General features: G+C 33.6%; 1 protein-coding gene across 2 annotated transcripts in view; it reads left to right on the forward strand.

Moving 5' to 3' along the window:
• Nucleotides 1–21,733, forward strand: part of LOC129750871 (organic cation transporter protein) — a 221,245-nt gene that overhangs the window by 45,351 nt on the left and 154,161 nt on the right. For both annotated transcript variants that reach the window (XM_055745994.1, XM_055745995.1), the window contains exon 2: nt 18,570–19,775. In XM_055745994.1, the coding sequence (XP_055601969.1) occupies nt 19,361–19,775 (415 nt within the window). In that variant the 5' untranslated portion in view covers nt 18,570–19,360. The remainder of the gene's footprint in view (nt 1–18,569; nt 19,776–21,733) is intronic.

Consider the following 21,733-nt stretch of genomic DNA (forward strand, 5'->3'; position numbering starts at 1 on the left):
TGGCTTGGTTCCTTTGTGCGCTTTTTCGGCTCGTCGAACGATGTACAGCAGTACAAAAGGCAAGCAAAATGGCCCAATTTGATGCAGCCAGCGCGTCGAGTAAATAAAATGGTGTACTCACCGCTACCTTCCGTGTGGGGAATTCCTCCGATCCGGCTCGAAGGACCAATGTTGAGGATTCAGGGGGGTAGCTTACCGCTTTATGTTCGAATCGGAGGGTTTACTTTTTGCTGCTTCCGTGGCACAGCAATAAACAGCAAAGCAGCGGGTGCACCTCGGGTCGGTGATAATTAGCGCTATAGGTTGGTTTACTCGCAGCTTCTCCACAGCCGACGGGTCAGGAGGAAGGTTTTGTTGTGCACTTAATCGGTCCACAATTCGTCGCACAGCACAATATTTGTCGTTACGGGTTTCGGATGCGATTTAGAAACGCAAATATACACCGAATTTCACGAATAAAACAATACTTTATTAATTTACTCTACCGACGGAACAAAACAACACAGAGACGATGTTGCTGCCACGAGACTTTATTCAGACTGGTTTATGCTGACTTGTTGTTGTTGCATCAGCTGGTTGGTGAGTTACCGTTTCAAAACAGTTCATCCGGTAACTCACTGCTATGCTATTTCTTATACTAGGATGGTTCATTTTTTACATTTTACAATAAATAGAAAATAATTATAGAAATTTTACACATAACAATTAATTAATTTAAGGTTGCAAATATTGTTACTTTTCGTTTCGGTATTAGGTTTGGTAACAAACAGATTCGTTTACAAAATATAATCAAACTTTTTCCGTCAATTCGGCCGCAGGTGGACCGAAGTAGATAGCAAGCTCAAGCTATTTCTTTTCAAGAGTTGTTTTGAAAATCAATGAAAGAAGAGGTAGGCCGAAGAGTTTGTAGGGATATTCAATGTTGCCAGAAATAATCATGTTTTTTGTTTGTATGTTCTTGTTTGAAGATTTTCATTATTTCAAAAGATAGTTTCATACATATTTTAAATCCAACCTATCCATTGACCACTGTTAAATTCCCGGAAAAAAACTTTGACCTCAAGGGTGTGGTCGGTGCTGTTATTGAAATTTGAAGATAGAGCATCCGTTTTGCACATTTTGAATGAGCTGCTTATCCCAAGGCAAGGATTTTGACGTTCGCGTAAGGGATATCCTAAGAGCCTAAATAATGCCAGTACTCTTTCATCATTGGTTGGATCAAGATGGAGGAGTAGAAGCTAGGCTTATAGAGAGTTGGATAATAAGGGCCACCCTAGTGTACACCCATGACACTATTATTACCTCATCATTACCAAATTCCCTAACATTTTCTATATCTACTAACTCGATAAATGAAAATTAAAAAAAAATCAATTGGACTGTTCCAAAATTTCGTGTTATTCTGTTAGTTATGTAGTTCAATCAAAGTTTTTTTTCTCTTTTGAATCTCTATATCATCTGCAGCGTATATTGTATTTCCTTTATTATGAAGCTGTTTTATTGATATTTTGATGCTATTAAAGAAAACTAATAATGTCGTTGCATTTATCCAGTAACTTAGCTGAAATTTAAATAAAAAAACAATATTTTTTCTTCAAAACTCTTTCTTTAAGCTTAATGACATTTGGTTTTCTTTAATTTTTTTCTTTTGAAACGAGCTCACATGTATAGGATCTCATGTTTCATGTTTCTTAGTAGGAATCAAATTTACTAAACACTAAGTCGTAAATTTTTTAAGGATATAATGGCGAGCATCTTACAAATGCTACAAATGCAAACATAGTACAAATACAGAAAGAGTACTATGTTTGCCGTGACCGAGATTCGATCTCATGACCGCAGACTTCGAAGACTTGAAGACTATCCTTAAGACCACGGTCGGCATCTTTCCTCTTTCCGAAGGCTTTCTGACTACTAACTACATATTTCAAAATAGGAACTGGACAAACTTTATTTTCAGCATTTTCTTACTTTTATTCCAAAAAAAAAGATTTATAGCAAAATGTCTGATTCTGCTATCTGTCGCCATCAAGATAGTGATAAGTGCCTGTCGTGACTGGTCGTTTGTTTTCGGAATTATTGCAATTTTTCGTTTCAGCGGCCTACCAATTCCACTTATCACCGACATAAAGTCTGCTTCATTTAATATTGGAACAAATTCTTTTGCTCATTGTGGCGCTCCTAGTGGACGGATTTGGAAACTTTTTTCACCCACGTGTCGGGAAATTCATTACCTTTCACCATGTATTTATGTCATAACACCAAACGATAGCATTTTGTAAACAACCGCCATGGAAGCCGAACGGAGAGATCAAATTGTGCACAGTTTTCTTGAAAATCCATTGTTGTCGGCATCGAAGCTAGCTAAACAGCTTAAAATGCCCAGAAATACCGTATGGCGTGTTATCAAGCAGTACAAGGAAACATTGACGACGGCTCGGAAGCCGCATTCGAAGCGTCGGAGTGGAACTGTCGACCGGAAACTGCGTGGGAAAGTCATCAAGGCCGTCAAGAGGAATCCCAATCTTTCAGACCGCGATTTGGCCGATAAGTTCCAGGCCGCTCACAGTACGGTGCGACGAATTCGTCTCCGGGAAGGAATAAGGTCATTCCGAGCCAGCAAACAGCCAAATCGGACGCTGAAGCAGAACAATGTGGCCAGAATTCGTGCTCGAAAGCTGTACGACCAAGTGCTGACCAAGTTCGACGGATGTATTCTGATGGACGATGAGACCTACGTGAAGGCGGACTTTGGGCAAATCCCAGGTCAAAAATTTTATTTGGCGACGGCTCGGGGGGATGTACCTGCAAAATTTAAGTTCGTGTTTGCGGATAAATTCGCCCGCAAGTACATGATTTGGCAGGGGATATGCAGTTGTGGACAGAAAACCAAAGTCTTTCTCACTGACAAGACAATGACATCAGAAGTCTACAAAAAAGAGTGCCTACAGAAACGGATTCTGCCGTTTATTCGTGCCCACGACCGTCCAGTAATGTTTTGGCCGGACCTTGCAAGCTGCCATTACAGCAAAACGGTTATAGAATGGTACGCAACGAACGGGGTCAGCGTGATACCGAAGGACCTCAACCCCCCAAACTGCACCCAGTTCCGGCCGATAGAGAAATACTGGGCAATCACGAAGCGGAGGCTTAAGGCAAAGGGAAAACTTGTTAGGAACATGACTCAAATGAAGAACTGGTGGAATCAAATCGCCAAAACGGTGGACGAAAAGGGTGTGCGCCGCCTAATGTGCCGTATTAGCTTAGCTTAGCTTGATTGACTACTCACATCCACCTTGAATCATTGAACCCGAAATGCACCTTAAGATGTCTTGATAAAGAATTTGGAAGTATTCTAGTATACTCTGTGATTGATTTCTAAATTTGGTTTAAATACGAGTCAAAACATTTCGGATTCCAAGATCGCAGGTGTGGCTCAGTACAACGAGTTCCACATCATCAATGGTTGCTACTCCGTGATTGACCGAGGCCATCAATTTTGTTCAGAGGTCAAATGAACGGAACCTGGGATTGGCTACACATTCACAATGCACAAAACTGATGCTCTCTCTTTGAACATCAATAACGGCGCCGGCCACGTCCTAGTAGTCAATGGATAGGTTGGAAAAAATTAGAAAGGAATGAAAGAACAACTTTGTGCTTAAGGACCGAGGTCACCTCTGCATCCTTGCAAAAAATTTGGTTGGGATTGTGGGGGAAAGGAAATAATTTGGAAACACTTTTGACTAGTGTTCAGCAGTGGCTATTTTTTCTCGGTGTGCGCCGCCTAATGTGCCGTATTACGGGAAAAGTACGAGAATTTCTTCGAAACAGCAATGAATATTTTTTTTCAATTTTTTTTTATGAAAGAGTAAAGAAAATGCTACATTTGTATGAAAAACAAATTATGAATTCGTTAATAAATGACTGAACTACACGCAATTGTTTGTGTTCCAATATTAAATGAAGCAGACTTTAAATTAATTACGTCCGTCTCTACAAAGCTCTCTTTAAACTGCCATACACAATGTCCTCAATCAAACTTTCGAATATCCTCGTTCTCTCGCTCTTTTTGATCCAGTAGCAGAGCGAATTCGAAAGTTTCTCTCTCATATTTTTTGACATTTTCAATTCAGAATCGCACTACACGATGGTATGATGTTAGTTATGGCAGGCTTATATTTCGGATGATACTACATTGCATATTGAATGCATTGTAACTGTATCCACATCAATTCACACAATCTATTTTTCTTCATTTACCTATCAATATTCTCTACAGTACCTTCAGAGGGTCATACGTGTAGAAAACCTAATTTTGGGAAAACACATTTCAAATATAGAGTATTGCTAAAATTTTAATATATTTTTCTTACGTTCTAAGAGAAATCAACCAAATAAAGCATGAGAAGATAAAAATTCTAAAATTCGAGCCAGTTCCAGATGGAGATACGGAAAATTGCAAAGCATTATTAATTCAAAATCTACTTAAACTTTTCAAACTCTGGGGACTAAAATGGAGTGGTATGCAGCAAACAACGTCCAAGTAACCAAGAGCAGGCCGCCGAACTTAAAAAAAAACTGAGCCTATCACGTCAGAGTTCTAGTCAGTGATTGAAATCCTCACCAATTTTCTCATCAGAGGTATTCAAAATACACGCTCTGAGGCCTCGCATAGCTATACAGGAGACGATACATATACATTCATTCAAACCTCCCCCCATGAGAAGGATCTGCTCTGAGAGACACTATTCGTTTGCAGCCCCGAACGAACTCTCTCAACGTTCGGTTGCTACATGATGCATGAAGAAGACGAAGCATACATACTCATTTACGTTATTGAATTTGATGGACTCAAGCCGATAGCTGTCGTTGAGGAGAACATCTTCAACCTCGCCGCAAAGGTTGAGGCAACAACGACAACAACCAAACTTGTTGCATTGCATAGGCCCGCAACGTATGGAACAAGGAGAGGGAGAAAAAAAGAAACGAAAACACTAGCTGCCTGCGTGCGGTTGCTGTGCAATAATAGCAATAGCAGATAAACCTCGGGTATTCGATCCAGGCACAAACGAGGAGACTCGGGTTTGCTGTGCCTTTTGAATTCGGTTCCCTCAAAAATGTAACAGGAGATGAGTGAGAGCCATTCGTTTGGTTTTTTGGATTCACTGCCTCGAATGTATATTGCTTCGTGAAGGCGGGCCATATGAGAGCGTATGCATCATCGGTTTTGTCGTTTTCGCTGCCTCAAAGCAACCTTTGCTTCCGAGTAAAGCGTTGAGCGAGAGATGGTTGATCAACTCATGCTCAGCAAAATTCAATCACTGGTTCTAGTCCAAGACAAGGAAAGCTTTTTCGATAAAAGTAATGAAACAAAAGCTTGACGAGAACATTCACTTAAAATGAGTAATTCTATATTTTAGTGAACCTAATGTTGAACTGTTTGGCCACGTTTTTTTTGCCTTTCTTACAGAAAGGTATAGTTATCGGTCGATTTGGGAGATCCTTAATTATGGGTCTTAGATATACCTTTATAGGTACCTATCGAATCAGCTCGACGAGTTCTGTCGATGTCAGTGTATTTGTATGTATTGGTGTGATTTTTTTATAAACTTTGTCACTACGTTTTTGCGAAACTGGGAAGTACAATAAAAATGATTTTTGTCTTAAAAAATTTGATTTTTTTCCCTCTTCAATGTATAAAAGAAAGAAAAAAAAACAAAATAGTTTGAAAAATAAATTTTCATAGTAATTATCATCAAATCATCACTCCAAAAAACGTGTCAATATGGCTGGCTAGCCACAACCAGCAATCACTAAAATCAAGATTATCGTATGTATGACGTCAAATTATACGTAACGTCATAGATACGCGCTTGCTATCAGTATGGACCTGTCGATGTGTGGAAGGGAGAACAGATAGAATTCACTCCCACTAAGGTCTTGATGACATCCTGACAGAAACCGTATGGGAGGAAAATAACAGCTAAAATTTTCCCGACCAATGGTTATTTTTTTTTCATTTTTATGGATCAGTTTGAACCCGATCCATTTCAAAAATTTCGGAACCGAAGCCCCGAATTATGAAACTTAAAAATGGTTTTCACCAAGGGGTACGACCCCAAAATTGATGAAGTCGTCGATGAGTACGTCATGCCCACACTGCATGGTACGGAAGCGATAGTAACTTCGCCCAACATTATATTCAGGCACAGATTGCTCTGAGAAGGGGAAAACAACACGGGTACGCGGACGATGTATGTCCTCTCATCTTCTCACATGCCGTTCGTGCTTACGAAGCTTTTTCTTAAGCAGCAACGACAGGAGAGTATTTCGCCCGTGGAAGCAAATTGAATCCAATAAGACAAATGCTCTCGAGCTTTAAGCTCTCGGGCTTGTTTTTTTGTTCCCTTTTCTCTTCCTCTCTTCAGATCTAACGTTGCGTTGTTGTTGTTGGGGTTGGTGTCTAGAGAAAAACGATGACGGCTTGGAGGTCAATCTGAACTTTCACTTGCTGAAGCCAATGGAAGATGACAACCAAACAGTAGCGCCACCAAGCCCTCCATAGTAGAGTTTGAAGCATTTGGGATTTTTTTTGGAACATGCATATAAAGCTAAAAAGCTAATTATCATTATTGACAAAGTTGAAGAAACAGAAAAAAAACCTTTTCGCCAGGTTGACCAAATACAAAAATGACAAAATCGACAAAATTGAAAAAAAATGACTAAATAGACCAATTTGACAAAATTGACGAAATTGACAAACTTGACATAATTCATTGATTTGACAAAATTCACTTAGTTGAAAAAATCATAGAATTGATGAAATATATAAAATTGACAAAATCGAAAATTGGCAGATAAAATTCACTGAATTGACAAGATTGATAAGACTGACAAAATTAACAAAATTGAAAAAATTGACAAAATTGAAAAAATTGACAAAATTGACAAAATTGACAAAATTGACAAAATTGACAAAATTAACAAAACTGACAAAATTGACAAAATTGACAAAATTGAAAAAAGTTAACAAAATTAACAAAATTGACAAAAGAGATGACAAAATCGACAAAATTCACTAAATTGACAAAATTGACAAGATTGATAAAACTGACAAAATTGAAAAAAAATGACTAAATTAACGATGACAAAGTCGAAAAAATTCACTAAATTGACAAAATTGACAAGATTGATAAAACTGACAAAAATCGACAAAATTGACAAAATTGACCAAATTGACCAAGTCGACCAAATTGACAAACTTGGCTTAATTCATTGATTTGACAAAATTCACTTAGCTGAAAAAATCATAACAATTGATAATATTTATAAAATTGACAAAATCGAGAAAATTGGCAGAGTTGACAAAATTGACGATGAAAAAATCGACAAAATTCACTGAATTGACAAAATTGACAAGATTGATAAAACTGACATAAATCGACAAAATTGACCAAAACGACCAAATTGTCAAAATTCACAAAATTGACACAGACAAAATCGACAAAATTCACTTTATTCAAAAAATTGACAAAATTGACTGGCGAAATTTACAAAATTGACCCAATTGACCAAATTGACAAAATTGACAAGATTGACAAATTGACAAAATTGACCAACTTGACAAAATCGAAGAAAATTGACAAAATTGAGAAAATTGGCCAAATTGACAATGACAAAATCGACAAAATGCACTTAATTGACAAAGCTGACAAAATTGACAAATTTGAAAAAATTGACAGAATTTTCAAATTAGAAAAAGTTGACAAAATCATGAAAATTGTTAAAATCGACAAAATTGACAAAATCTAGAAAATTGGTTAAATTGACAAAATTTACTAACTAACAATGCTGACAAAATCATGAAAATTGATAAAATTGACATTATTGATAAAATGGAAAAAATGACCAAATTAACAAAATTAACGAAATAGACAAAATCAACAAAACAGAATAAAAATCTCAAAATAACAAAATTCAAAATACTACGCTTTCAAAATTTTCAATATTATTAATTTTCAAAATTTATTCTACCGATTTTCTACATTTTTGTATCGTATTTTACTCTAGCAATTGAAATTTTATCCAATAGTTTTATCTATGTATTTGTTTCCTCTACTTGAGAGGTTGAATTATTTGAAATACATGGTCAGGTATCTTTTTTTAAATTGTATTCTTAATTTTTATACCCCTTCCATTTTGAAGATATCATATGCTGTAACTCCAAAAGGAGTAAATCGAGTTAGGTTATAATGTCTTAGAAACGGAATCATACATGATATTCCAGAATCTAGTTATTCAAAAATCTCCAATTAGTTGCAAATAAGGTTATTTATATGAAATTTATGATTATATTAAAAATACTTTTATCCTAATAAAAACTTTGAATCTTTATTTCCTAAATTCATTTTGGATTTATTGCGTATGAAATTCATTAATTAGAATTCATAATTCATTTTGTTTTATATGTACCCAAATATAATTTACAGACTGTAAGAAAGGCTACAATCCACTGTCAAGTGTATTAAATCGGGTTTTTTATCAAAGAATCGAGTAGGACACTTTTATTAAAATATTGATGATTTCATTCATCAATTCACATGAATTGAAAGTTTTGACAATATCTCATTATTTTTACTCAAAACAGCAATAATAGGATAACAATACGATGTGGAACTATAAATTTACTAACAGATTTTTGGAAGCACTTCTGTACGTTTTTTTGTTCAAATATAGGTACAATATTGCACCTATTGATCAAACCCAACCCACAGGTGATATTAAGAGGTGTTAAGAAAATAACATCCTAGCATTTTCTGAGAATGAATAATTCCTTTTCTCACGACCCCACCCCCTAGGGGTATCTAATTACTTCCCGAATCAGTGGCAAACATTGGTGTGTTTGTGCATCCGATGACATCGACCCAAGCAAGTAAAATTCCAAAGTATCGATAGACAAATAATTCATTTTGCGTCGTGTCGCCACCATTCGCACTCTGGCAAATATCGCACCTAATTGCCATGTACTGGCGGGCTATTTGTCGTTGTTTTTGTCTGTTGTTGTTGTTTTTGTTATATATTTTTTGCTCTTCCAAAAAGCCGTCACCCGGGGGAATCGATCAATCGACCGGAGCTCATTGGAAACCACTTTGCATACAATATAATTACTCAAGTAGGTACCTTCTACCTGGACGCGCCGCCAAGTCAGCCAAGCCAGATACCTATAGTTGTTGTGTGTTCCGAGATCCCCACTCGTTGAAACCGAGACCGAGAGATATCAGCCAGCTGGTGTGTAATTAACTCCCATTAACCGCATGTGATTTTTAAACGGACAACCCATGTCGATAAGATCAGTTTGTTCGAATTGGGTGAACCCACCACGACGACCTGTAACCTGCCAGTCTTCTCCATATAGAGTAGTAATTCCGACCTCAGACGTCGTCGTCAGTCGAAAATTCCTGTGGAATTTCTCCGTGAGTGTATTCGCAATTTCCGGGATAGCGTGGTTCATGATTGTTGTGGCCAAAACGGTTTTCGGGATATTGAATACCTAAATAGTGTTTCCGTGAATGGATTATCAGCGGTATCAGTGACGACGACGCGTAAACTACATGAACTGCATTATTCGTGTCAATGGGCGAATTGGGGCCGATGACAAGTGTTCCTTTCCCAAGGGTGTCAAGTACAAAATAGGGACTTTCATAAATAAATAGCTTTGAAATAAAATGAAAAAAAGTTATTGGAACTAAGATTGGGAAATTGACTGTTGAATCGGTATTTCTGATTTGATAGCGTTGATTTCTTTATTCAAAGAAATTATAACAGATGAAATAAAATTTCTAAAATAAAATACACGGTCCGAAAGCGATGTGCCACATTGAAACTTACAGATAAATTTTACTTCAAAACATATTGTATTGTCAAAACCTATTGGTACAATTCGATATTTTTGTTCTTAAGCTTAACCACTCTACTCGCTGCACAAGCACGAGGCGCCCCTAAAAGCCCGCAGAGTTTATCATGGTATTTTACCCCTGGCTTCTGCTAGATAGCGCTTCAGAACTTCTAAACTATCTTATTTCGTAGAGCAGACTTTAGCCGTTTATAGTAAATTAACAGCAAAGTCCATAGGGTCCAGCTCAGGCGAACTCACCGGCCGCTCCGTGCTCGAAATAAATGCTCAAAAAAAATTCCATTTCCATTCCTTTCGTGAATCAATTCAAAGTCCTGCTGTTACCTAAATGGGGACGTGTCCACGGTTGCAGAATAACGAGGATTGTCCAGAACTGTTATCACTTCTGCCGTTAAAAGCTCATCTAAGAACTACTCGATCCCAGGAATTGCTAAGACTCTCTCATCGCCGAACCCAATACGGTCAAAACAACTCTTTAGTTCAGGGGTGAGTGAACTAACGCGCCAATTTGAATTTATAATCTTTACAGCGGGCCGCACTCAAAATATCTCTTATTAAAAATTTAAAAATCTTCATGGGTAGTGATCGAATAACATTAAAATTGAACGTAATTCTTTTATAATTACAAATTATTCACAAATAAAACCTAAAAAAGAAAGAATGCATACATTATTCAGAAAAATTCAACACAATTTTTTTAACACAAAACGGACAATACTAACGAAAATTGATATGGTACAAAACTTATCCATATTAAGTTTTTTTTTATAAAAAAAATTAATAATTAAATTGTTCGATTGATTTTAACTTCATTTTTTAATATTTTCATATTTCAATATTTCAATTTTTTCCATAATTTAAATGTTTCTCGAAAACCTATTTTTTTCGCTACAAACGACATAAACCCCGTTTTTTACTTAAAACTCTGTTTCAGATTAAACGTTGAGAAAAGTTGTCGAAATCACAAAAGAAGCTAATTTCGTGAAAGTTCCAGTTCTCAGTCGTGATGTCTTGAATCTCAGGTAAACTTCTCCGCTATTTTACCTCATTTAGAAAAACCACCCTCAATAACCTGAGCGGCTGACTAAATAACGATAAATTACTTCATAGCCCTCGGAAGGGTTTTATTTTGTATCTATAGATTATCCATATTTTCCCCCTCTTTTAATAGCCACAATTTGCTTTCCTTTAATTTTATTGAAAAATTAATTTCTTTTTTTAAACACGATGAAAACATTGTTTTTTTTATTTGAAAAAATCATAGTTTTGCAGATTTAAAAATTTAACAGATTTGCAAAAAATCATAATTCGGATTTCGTCAAAAATTACATTCCAAATTTTATATTTGTTATAGATTTCATGTATTTTCTTAATTTAACTAAGATACCACTGGGATAGGATTTCCAAAACTAGGCACTTTAAATTCAAGAACGAAAATAGTTATTTTGTTAACGATTTTTGCCAGTATTTGAGCAACGGACTTAGAAATGCCTATGATCATTTCTACCCTTCCAATTTTTTTGTTTGTTCTTCCGTCCCGGTTTCATGGATTGTGATTTTTAAAGTGCTAGTTGAGTTATAGGAAAAAAAAGTGTAATCTGAATCTAATAACCAATTATATTTCTTTTGTTTTTCAATTTAATAATATTACACTTTTGCCTAAAAAAGAACACAATGCATGCTCAAAACGCTCTTAAAAAAGTTTATTACTTGAATAATTGTGAGTCAAATGCATATTTGATCAAGTTACTAACATATCATTTTTTGGGTTTGGTAGGGACTAGTATTTTATTTCAATTTACAATCTGTTAAGGCAAGGCCGTGCGAACCGGGGGGGGGGGGGGGGGGGGGGGTTAGTGGTTTAACCTTCCCCCCCATGACGATTTTTCCAAATAAAATGACATGAAACAGGTGTTTTAAAGTGGATGTTACAAAATTATCAGAAAATTTCCTCGCCTCCGGCGGAGTTTTATCTCATATTGCTCTACATTTTGGACTCAGGGCTTTTCAGTATACGATAAAATATGAAATCGACAAAACGTAACCAATTATTATAGTAAATTTTGAATTCCTATTCCATTATATGCATCGTTCCCCGGGTGACGATTTTGCTTGTTTATGAAATTAAGGTTTGCATCTGTGCCAGTGAAAAAAATGCAATAAATCTTGTCTTAAAGAAACCCTTAAAATTTGCCTTCAAAAACAGTTTTTCATAAGAAGTGTACAGTAGTTCAGAATTGCAAACCAACTGATTTAACTTTACAATTCATTCATGAAATCCTTATTTAACGTAGCGACAATGTTGTATTCATGTGGCAGATATTTAATACTCAATAAACCCCAACATTCACTTCGATCAATTGAAGTAATGGAAAAAAGATGCGTGTCATAAAAATATTCTGCAGATAATAAAACATTCGTCGAAAAATCAATTTCAATCTCAAACTTCTTATTTATGTTTTATGTCCACATTTAAAGATTTTAATAAAATATAAACTTAATTTGGTAAATAAGTTTTTTCAATTTCATAATATTTTTGTTCAGAAAATTCCTATTTTAATGGCACAGTAATAAACTTTTTAAATCATATTAATAATAAATCAAATTAATTATTTCAAATTTAAAAGTCTACTTTGCAATTCCGAAATTTTGATTTAAAACAAAATGAGATTTTTATTTTTGAAAATTCAGATTTATTTACAAAAATCTTAATGTAAGAGGATTACAATTTTGATGAGCCAGCCAAATAAGTTTTAATTATTTCTACATTTTCAAATTTTCTTTTTCGAATTGATCCTGATTTTAAAAATCATCTTTGAAAAGGGAGAAATGTTTTCGAAGAACATACCGACTTCTAAGCTTAATTTTGATCTGTTATGTTTTCTTAATTTGTGTATTCTTTGTACTTTCAATGTTTGAAACCAAGTTTGGAATTATTTATTTCTTACCAGGTTATATTACTCATTTTATTTCAATTCTAACTTTTTAAACGTATATTTTTTCGATATTAGTTTCAATGATCAATTCGTTCAGAATATAATTTATTTAAAAAAATAACTATTACTTCGATCACTGAACACCTTTAAAAAATCCTTTTTCTTTCCAATTTAAAATCGATTGTAAATGGCAACAAAATTAACATTTTTCCCATATGCAATGAACTTAAGAGCAAATTTAGAATATTTCCCCGGCGATGACCCGCGATTCTATCAGTTCATGTGTCGAGATAACTTTTGAAAATAGCTTAAAAATTTAATAAATAAATTTTTGAACAAAAGGAAGCTTTAGGAAATAAAAGCTTAAATTCAATGATCCAGTTTTCTGAACACCGCGAGTTATTTTGACTTCTAAGAAAATAGTTAGGTATTCAATGGTTTCTTTTTGACATTTTTTTCAATTCTGCATAATTCGAGAATTTTGACGATTTTGAATATTTAAACCGAATGGAATCTTTGAAGTTTTTTAAAGCATAAGTCAAATCGTTTTGTGTTTTCACAAAGTTGTTAAATAGGTTTTCATATACTCGAAAAGATTTTCTTAAATGAATTAAGAAAAAGTTGTTATCTTATCCATTAAAATTTCTTAAACCAGTAGAATTTGATTTTTCAGAGCGTTGTATTTCGGGAACTAAAATATTTCGGAAAGATCTGAAGTCTTGATTAGCTGATAAATAGTAAAAATATTAAAAATCTGTATTTATTCTCATGCAGGTTGTTCAATTGATCAGTCATCAAAAATAAATTTGATTGTTTAAAACTGATGAATTTTATATATGATATTTGAACTTAACCTAGGGTGATATTTTTTATAGGAAAATTTTGATTTAAATCCTTAAATTTCTGATGAAACATGTTTAAATTTTTGCACTTAATTTTCAACATTTAATTTTCATTTTGGTTTATAAGAAATTTGAATTTTGATGATAATTTAGTTATCGGAACGCCATGTTCCTGAAGTATTGTTATTTGTGCTGCCTAAAATGAATTTTTGAGCCATTTTATATCTAACAGTAGGAAGTTGTCTTTTGAATAGTTTTAAATAAATTGCCAAAAAATAAATATGGATTTGAATCTTTTAATCTGTTTTTTTTCCGTATTCATTCAATTACTATATTCCTTTAATTTTTAGAATTTTTTTTTTAATTTTCCATTCCATTTCATTTAAAATTTCTTTTTTTCGAATTTTTATGATGGTTTTAAGTAGCAATATGGTTCAGGGTATTAATTTCCTATTTCATTGATCGTTCATGATAGCGTTATTTTTGCTCACTTCATTTGAAAATCAAAACCTTCCCCATGGACGATTCCTTCGAACGGGTTTGTGTTGAGGAAAAAAAATCGAAAAAGGAATTTAATTGGAAAAAAGCTTCGCGGGCCGTACAAGAACCTCTCGAGGGTCGCATGCTTCAGATGCATGTTGTGTTAGATTTAAAAAAGTTGCTAGTGATTTCGATTTTAATATTTCGAAATTTGTTTCCAAATCTAGAATAGGGTAGTTAAATCTTTGTAAACAAGCGTCTGCTAAGATAATAACTAAACTTTGAAGAATAATGTTAAGTCTTGCTGTTTACTTACCTTGAAAAAAAAAAAAAAATTAAAAAAACAAGGAAAATTTGTTTTTTTTATCATTTTTTATTATTTTATAACTATACAACACCTCAAAGTACCACAGTACTCGATTGACGTAAACTCAAACGAGATTTTCTTGTGAAAAACTTATTCGTTTTGCAGAATTTTTCTGTAAAAATCACAAAAAACAGGTAAAAATTATACATTTTTCAAATAGCAATAACTTGCTTTTTTGCTGTTTGACGAACCTCATTTTTCGAGGAGTGATAGTTGTGATGAAGTTCTAAACGCATGTGAAAAATGTCGGTGGATTCTCGTGGGTTCCTCGCCAAATGATTTAATGAAGTTTGTTTATTTTCAATACAAATTCACAAATTTAAAGACCCCTTTTGAACAGAATATCCGCATTTCTCGTGGAAAAGTCGAATTTTCATCGTTTTGTTTTGCCTAAGTCTATTGCAATGCTTAAATAAGCGATTTGGCACATTTTTTTCACATTTGGTCGAATGTGTTAGGTTATATTCAATTTGTAAATTTGTTATAAATGTTTTGAATGATTGCGGAGGTGATTGATACATTAATCTAAAATAAATACCAGCATTGACACGAAGTACACACAGCCACATCAGATAACACGAAGCAATGGTTCCGGGTATGGAAAATTATGCATTAGATATAGACCCAACTGTTAATACGAAAAATGCTGAGGTGTTCATAATTTGGTAAAATTGCGGTGAATCCGTACACCCATGGCGGATTAACAACATACATACATACATACATACATTCATGCAAAAGTCTTCAAAACGAATAAGATTTTTACAAGAATATCTAAATTGAGTCTTTTTCAATCGAGTACTGTGGAACATTGAGGTATGGTATAGTTAGAAATGAAAACAAGCTTAGCTTACTGTGCTAGTGTGGCTCAGCATAATTAATGCTTCAGCCACCTGGGTAGAATTAATTATTTCCCTCTGTCTCCTACGCTTGGGTTAGAATCATTGGACTTACATTGGACTTACATTGAATTACTGGATTTTACACATGTTTCTGAAGAATTTTTGTTCGAGCTCGTACATCTGTTCATCTGTGGTTTTAATAAAAATATTGTATTATATTGTATCAAATCATTAAATGCATTTCGAATTTTAAATGCATTTCGAATTTCATGATCGCTGGCGCGGCTAAGTAAAACGAGATCCGCATTGCCAATGGTTGCTACTCTGTGACGAGCCCATCAACTTTGTACAAGGGCCAAAAGAATGCAGCTTGGGATTAGCAACTCATTCTCAATGCAAAAAACTCATGCTCTCCCTTAAAACAAATGATCAATAACGGCGCCGGCCACGTCCTAGTAGTCAAAGAAGGATGGGGGAGTGATTGTTACTAAGATTCTTTTTTAGGATGAACCATGAATCTGTTATTCCAGTTTTCTTTAAAAGCTTGTTTTAAAAAACTCCGAAACAATGATAAGTCAGTAAACCGAGAAAAATGTATTGTATTTCCAACAATAATCCACTTATATTCAATCATATAACTAATTGCTTCTCGACCAAATATAATTATCAAAATTTCAACAATACGTATAGTAAACAATCTGATTGATTTCGTACATTCAACAATATATATAATACATTCAACTATATGATTGATTTTGTGCATTCAACTATAAATATAATAGATTCAACTATAATGTACGATTGATGTCATATATTCAACAATAATTATGGTAAATTCAACTTTAATAATATGATTGATTTGATTATGAATATGATAGATCCAACTATAACAATATGATTGATTTATTTATAAATATGATAAATTCAACTATAATAATATGATTGATTTAATTATAAATATGATAGTTTCAATTATATTTCTATGATTGATTCAATGAGGTCTACTATAAATATTGTAAATTTAAAGTCTGTTTGTATTGGAAGCTGTCATATCTAAAGATGTTTTTTTCGGAACAATTTTATGGCTACGTTTTATTTTCTTTAAATTCATTATTTCAGCATTTTGCTTCTAGTTTGTTTTACTGTCTACTGGTCTCACATTAACGATTTTTTTTAAATGTATGCTGATGAACATGGATGAACACAGTTGTATTCAAGAAGCACACAATTAATCATAAAAAGATAGTTTAATTTACTTTATTTATAGGTCAATACCTAGAATCAATCATACATATGTAGTTGAATCTATCATATTTACGGTTGAATCAATTATATTACTACAGTTGAATCTATAATATTAATAGTTAAATGTTAGGGGTCAACCAGAAATGTGTAGTTTTATCTATCTATTTTTCATATCTACAGTTGAATTATTTATACCACTAAAATTGAATCTATCGTATTTATAGTTAAATGTGAGACGTCAACCAGGAATGTATAGTTGAATCTATTACATTTATAGTTGAATGCCTAAAATCAATCATACAATTGTAGTTGAATCTATCATATTAACAGTTGAATCATTACATTTGACCTATTATATTCATAGTGGATTACGTAAAGTCAATCATCAGTTTGTAGTTGAGTCTATTATACTTATAGTTGGATACGAAAAAATCAACTACGCTTAGATGATTGGTATAACCAGCTGAAATAATTAGAACAACTGTGGTCTTTTTTCTCCGTTTAGTTTAAAATCGAAAATATAATGATGGTGAAAACTTAGTAGCAAAGTGTACATCATGTTGCACTGCGTACATTAAAGATACAGATGATTCAACAATCATAAAAGATCATTTTCCGGTGTTCAAAAATTGTTATATTTTCGTCACTTGAGAACCAGTTGGTCTTTTTTTAAATTTTTTTTAAGGATGATAAAGATTTTTTTTTGCTGAAAAATAATATTATAGGAACTACAAAATTGTTCCTAGTAAAAATATATTTAAGAAAATACGTATTTCCTTTGAAAAGAGGTTCAGGTGTCCAGCTCGCCCCGGGTCACAGTGATAAAAAAAGTGAAAAACAGTATCGTTGCTTATAACTTTTTTGTTATACATTTTATCTTCTAGGTGTTTTCGAAGAAATTTTACAGTAGAATGAGCTCTATAATAAAATGTTATGATTTTTTTTTAATCCCCCTATAAGTGAGATAAGAAATCTTACTTCCAAGCCTTAAGTTCAATCTCTTTACTGTCTTCGACAGACTTATTTGAAATGCAAATTAATGAAATTTTGTCTTAAAAAATGAGTTTAAAAAAAAATCATCTTTTGAGCTACAATATAAAATATGAAGATAAGCTTTAAAAATCAGTTTTTTATGTTAACTTTTTTTCTGGTAATTTTAAAATCTTCAAAATATTCTACAAACATAGGCACAATTTTCCCGTATGTTTGGATAACGTGCCGCTATTAAGCCTACCCCCCCATTCTGAAACAAAATGCATATTTTTGTTGAATGTTGTAAGCATTTAGCAAGCTAAGCAAGTTAAGTAAGCAAGCTTTCAGAGTTAAATTGAGAAGGTGCATAAAAATAGTGCTATTTCAGTCTTAATTTTACGAACAATCTGCAACTTTCGGCCGCTCGCACTGTATGCAAATTGATAATCAAAGTTTTGTTTATAAAACACTGTAAAAGTCGTGTGTATCTACTTGTATCCAAGCGAGATACATCTATTTTGCTTTGTCATGTTTGTTAGTTTTTCTAAAAAAAACAGAACATTCTAAACATCATAGAAGGAAAAAGGCTCACTGCTTTGTCTGGAATGCGCTGTTGATGCATGGATATCATTGTTTTCTAAAAGATATGGCAAAGCAAAATAGATGTATCTCGCTTGGATCATTTTCCAAGACAAAGTTTCATTAATTTACATTTTAAATAAGTTTGTCGAAGACAGCAGAGAGATTGAATCTACGAACCGTAGGTTAGTAAGTTCTTTTTTTTATCTCACTCATAGGGGGATATATCAAAAAATCATTATAGAGCTCATTCTACTGTAAAACTTCTTCGAAGACACCTAAAAGGTATAATGTATAACAAAAAAGTTATAAGCAACGATCACGTTTTTCACATTTTTGACCTCGTTATGCCCTTATCTCCCCTACTAACAATTTTCTCTATTTTTTCAGGTTTTCGTGTTTCCTGGACGGTCCCAATAAGAATAAATATCTCGCAAGAGTAAAAATCCTAGAAAAAAAAATGAACGGTCCTAGCTCCACACCGGGGGAAATAATGTTTGGTAGCTCTGGAAGAACCCGCGCCATTGTGTCCATCAACTGAAACTAACCCTGGCACGCAGAAACAGGCTAGCAAGGCAGCCAGGTCGGCCAACTATTACAGGCCGCCATCAACTGGACGGGATAATTGAGTGTGAGTGAGAGTGCATCGCGGTTGGAAGAGGGCCGAGACCCGGACCGGTTGCATCAAATAGCATCAACCAGAAGCAACGATTCATTCCGGAATCGCCTGAGCAGCAAGACTCATTCTGGATCGGTATTTTGTGCGAATAACATCGCCCGTTTTTCCTCATCATAGGAGTATCCGTGTGGTCAAAACGAGAGGGAGCAACGAATTTTACTCACACGGTTCGAGTGCGTACAAATCTGGGGGTTCGTGCGGTTTGCGCTTAGCAGTTTTAGTCCTATACAAAATAAGCGGATCATCTGCCTGGTGTAGTTGGGGCAAGTGGTTGAAGTATTATAATTCTAGCGCATTTCCGGCAATTAAAAGCAGCGACTGTGAAGATTGCCAGGCGACCTGGTGCCGATTTGGGTGGAAATTCAACCCGATTTTCCCAAAACGAAAGGTAGCGGAATTCGGCCGAGTGCATAGTTATATGTGGTTTCTCCCTAGTGAATAATTGGATCAAATCAGTAAAGGGGGTTGGAAAGTGAAGTGAAGTGAAGTGGCCCGACGCAAAATGTCCAACAGGTGGTCTCTTACGGCGGGTGGGGGTGGATTTAGCAGAACACCGGCCAGTGAAGAGTGTGGGGATGAATTTGAAATTGCAGTTCTGTTGGATAAATCGGGAAACAGCCCCCGGTTGACAAGTGCACGTCAACGATCAGCGCCACTGGTTGGTTTCAGTAGTGTTAAAAGTGCGGGTGAGGGAAATGAGCAAATCGACGGGGGCATCCATGACCAAACCCGGCGGATTAAGTATGGCGATGGTGGTGATCGTACTTCCGGTTTCGGTGCTTCCGATGATGATGATGATGATGTGAGTGATGACCGTGACAGTAACGATGATGAGCGGATTATGATATGCGATGAGGAACCAAGGCAGCAGCATCCCAGTCAGTCTGTTAGGCGAAAACGAAATGGAAATGCTAAAGGTGAGTCGAGACCTTGAAATCTTTTTTTGGGGTTTATTTTTTTACCATCAGGAAGTAATGTTGGTTGTTTGTAAATGTAATATTCGCTTATTAGCAGTGATGATTTCAAAGATGAGATGATATACAACCAAAAGTAAAGGATTAACGATTGATTTATTTTCTTTTTGCTCAAATTTACACAAATAACGGAACTTTGGTAAGTTAGCTAAACTGATCGCACTTCTCATAACCATTTTTATTCGATGATCCCGTTACCCCATGGGATCATTTTTGGTATGGGAGATAATAACTAAACAGCAGCGCCACCAAGTTCTCCATAGTAGAGTTTAAAGCATTTGGGATGTTTTTGGAAACAATTAAGTATATAATAAAATGGGAATTAGCTCTTCAACAACCTTCAAGCCATCTCATAACAACATTTATTAGCTCCTCATGTTATTATCTAATAATTATTGGGCAAAAATGACAAAAATGACAAAAATGACAAAAATGACAAAAATGATAAAAATGACAAAAATGACAAAAATGACAAAAATGACAAAAATGACAAAAATGACAAAAATGACAAAAATGACAAAAATGACAAAAATGACAAAAATGACAAAAATGACAAAAATGACAAAAATGACAAAAATGACAAAAATGACAAAAATGACAAAAATGACAAAAATGACAAAAATGACAAAAATGACAAAAATGACAAAAATGACAAAAATGACAAAAATGACAAAAATGACAAAAATGACAAAAATGACAAAAATGACAAAAATGACAAAAATGACAAAAATGACAAAAATGACAAAAATGACAAAAATGACAAAAATGACAAAAATGACAAAAATGACAAAAATGACAAAAATGACAAAAATGACAAAAATGACAAAAATGACAAAAATGACAAAAATGACAAAAATGACAAAAATGACAAAAATGACAAAAATGACAAAAATGACAAAAATGACAAAAATGACAAAAATGACAAAAATGACAAAAATGACAAAAATGACAAAAATGACAAAAATGACAAAAATGACAAAAATGACAAAAATGACAAAAATGACAAAAATGACAAAAATGACAAAAATGACAAAAATGACAAAAATGACAAAAATGACAAAAATGACAAAAATGACAAAAATGACAAAAATGACAAAAATGACAAAAATGACAAAAATGACAAAAATGACAAAAATGACAAAAATGACAAAAATGACAAAAATGACAAAAATGACAAAAATGACATAAATGACAAAAATGACAAAAATGACAAAAATGATAAAAATGACAAAAATGACAAAAATGACAAAAATGACAAAAATGACAAAAATGACAAAAATGACAAAAATGACAAAAATGACAAAAATGACAAAAATGACAAAAATGACAAAAATGACAAAAATGACAAAAATGACAAAAATGACAAAAATAACAAAAATGACAAAAATGACAAAAATGACAAAAATGACAAAAATGACAAAAATGACAAAAATGACAAAAATGACAAAAATGACAAAAATGACAAAAATGACAAAAATGACAAAAATGACAAAAATGACAAAAATGACAAAAATGACAAAAATGACAAAAATGACAAAAATGACAAAAATGACAAAAATGACAAAAATGACAAAAATGACAAAAATGACAAAAATGACAAAAATGACAAAAATGACAAAAATGACAAAAATGACAAAAATGACAAAAATGACAAAAATGACAAAAATGACAAAAATGACAAAAATGACAAAAATGACAAAAATGACAAAAATGACAAAAATGACAAAAATGACAAAAATGACAAAAATGACAAAAATGACAAAAATGACAAAAATGACAAAAATGACAAAAATGACAAAAATGACAAAAATGACAAAAATGACAAAAATGACAAAAATGACAAAAATGACAAAAATGACAAAAATGACAAAAATGACAAAAATGACAAAAATGACAAAAAT

This window comes from Uranotaenia lowii, chromosome 3, assembly GCF_029784155.1.
Source record: "Uranotaenia lowii strain MFRU-FL chromosome 3, ASM2978415v1, whole genome shotgun sequence".
In the NCBI taxonomy this organism is placed as follows: Eukaryota; Metazoa; Arthropoda; class Insecta; order Diptera; family Culicidae; genus Uranotaenia; species Uranotaenia lowii.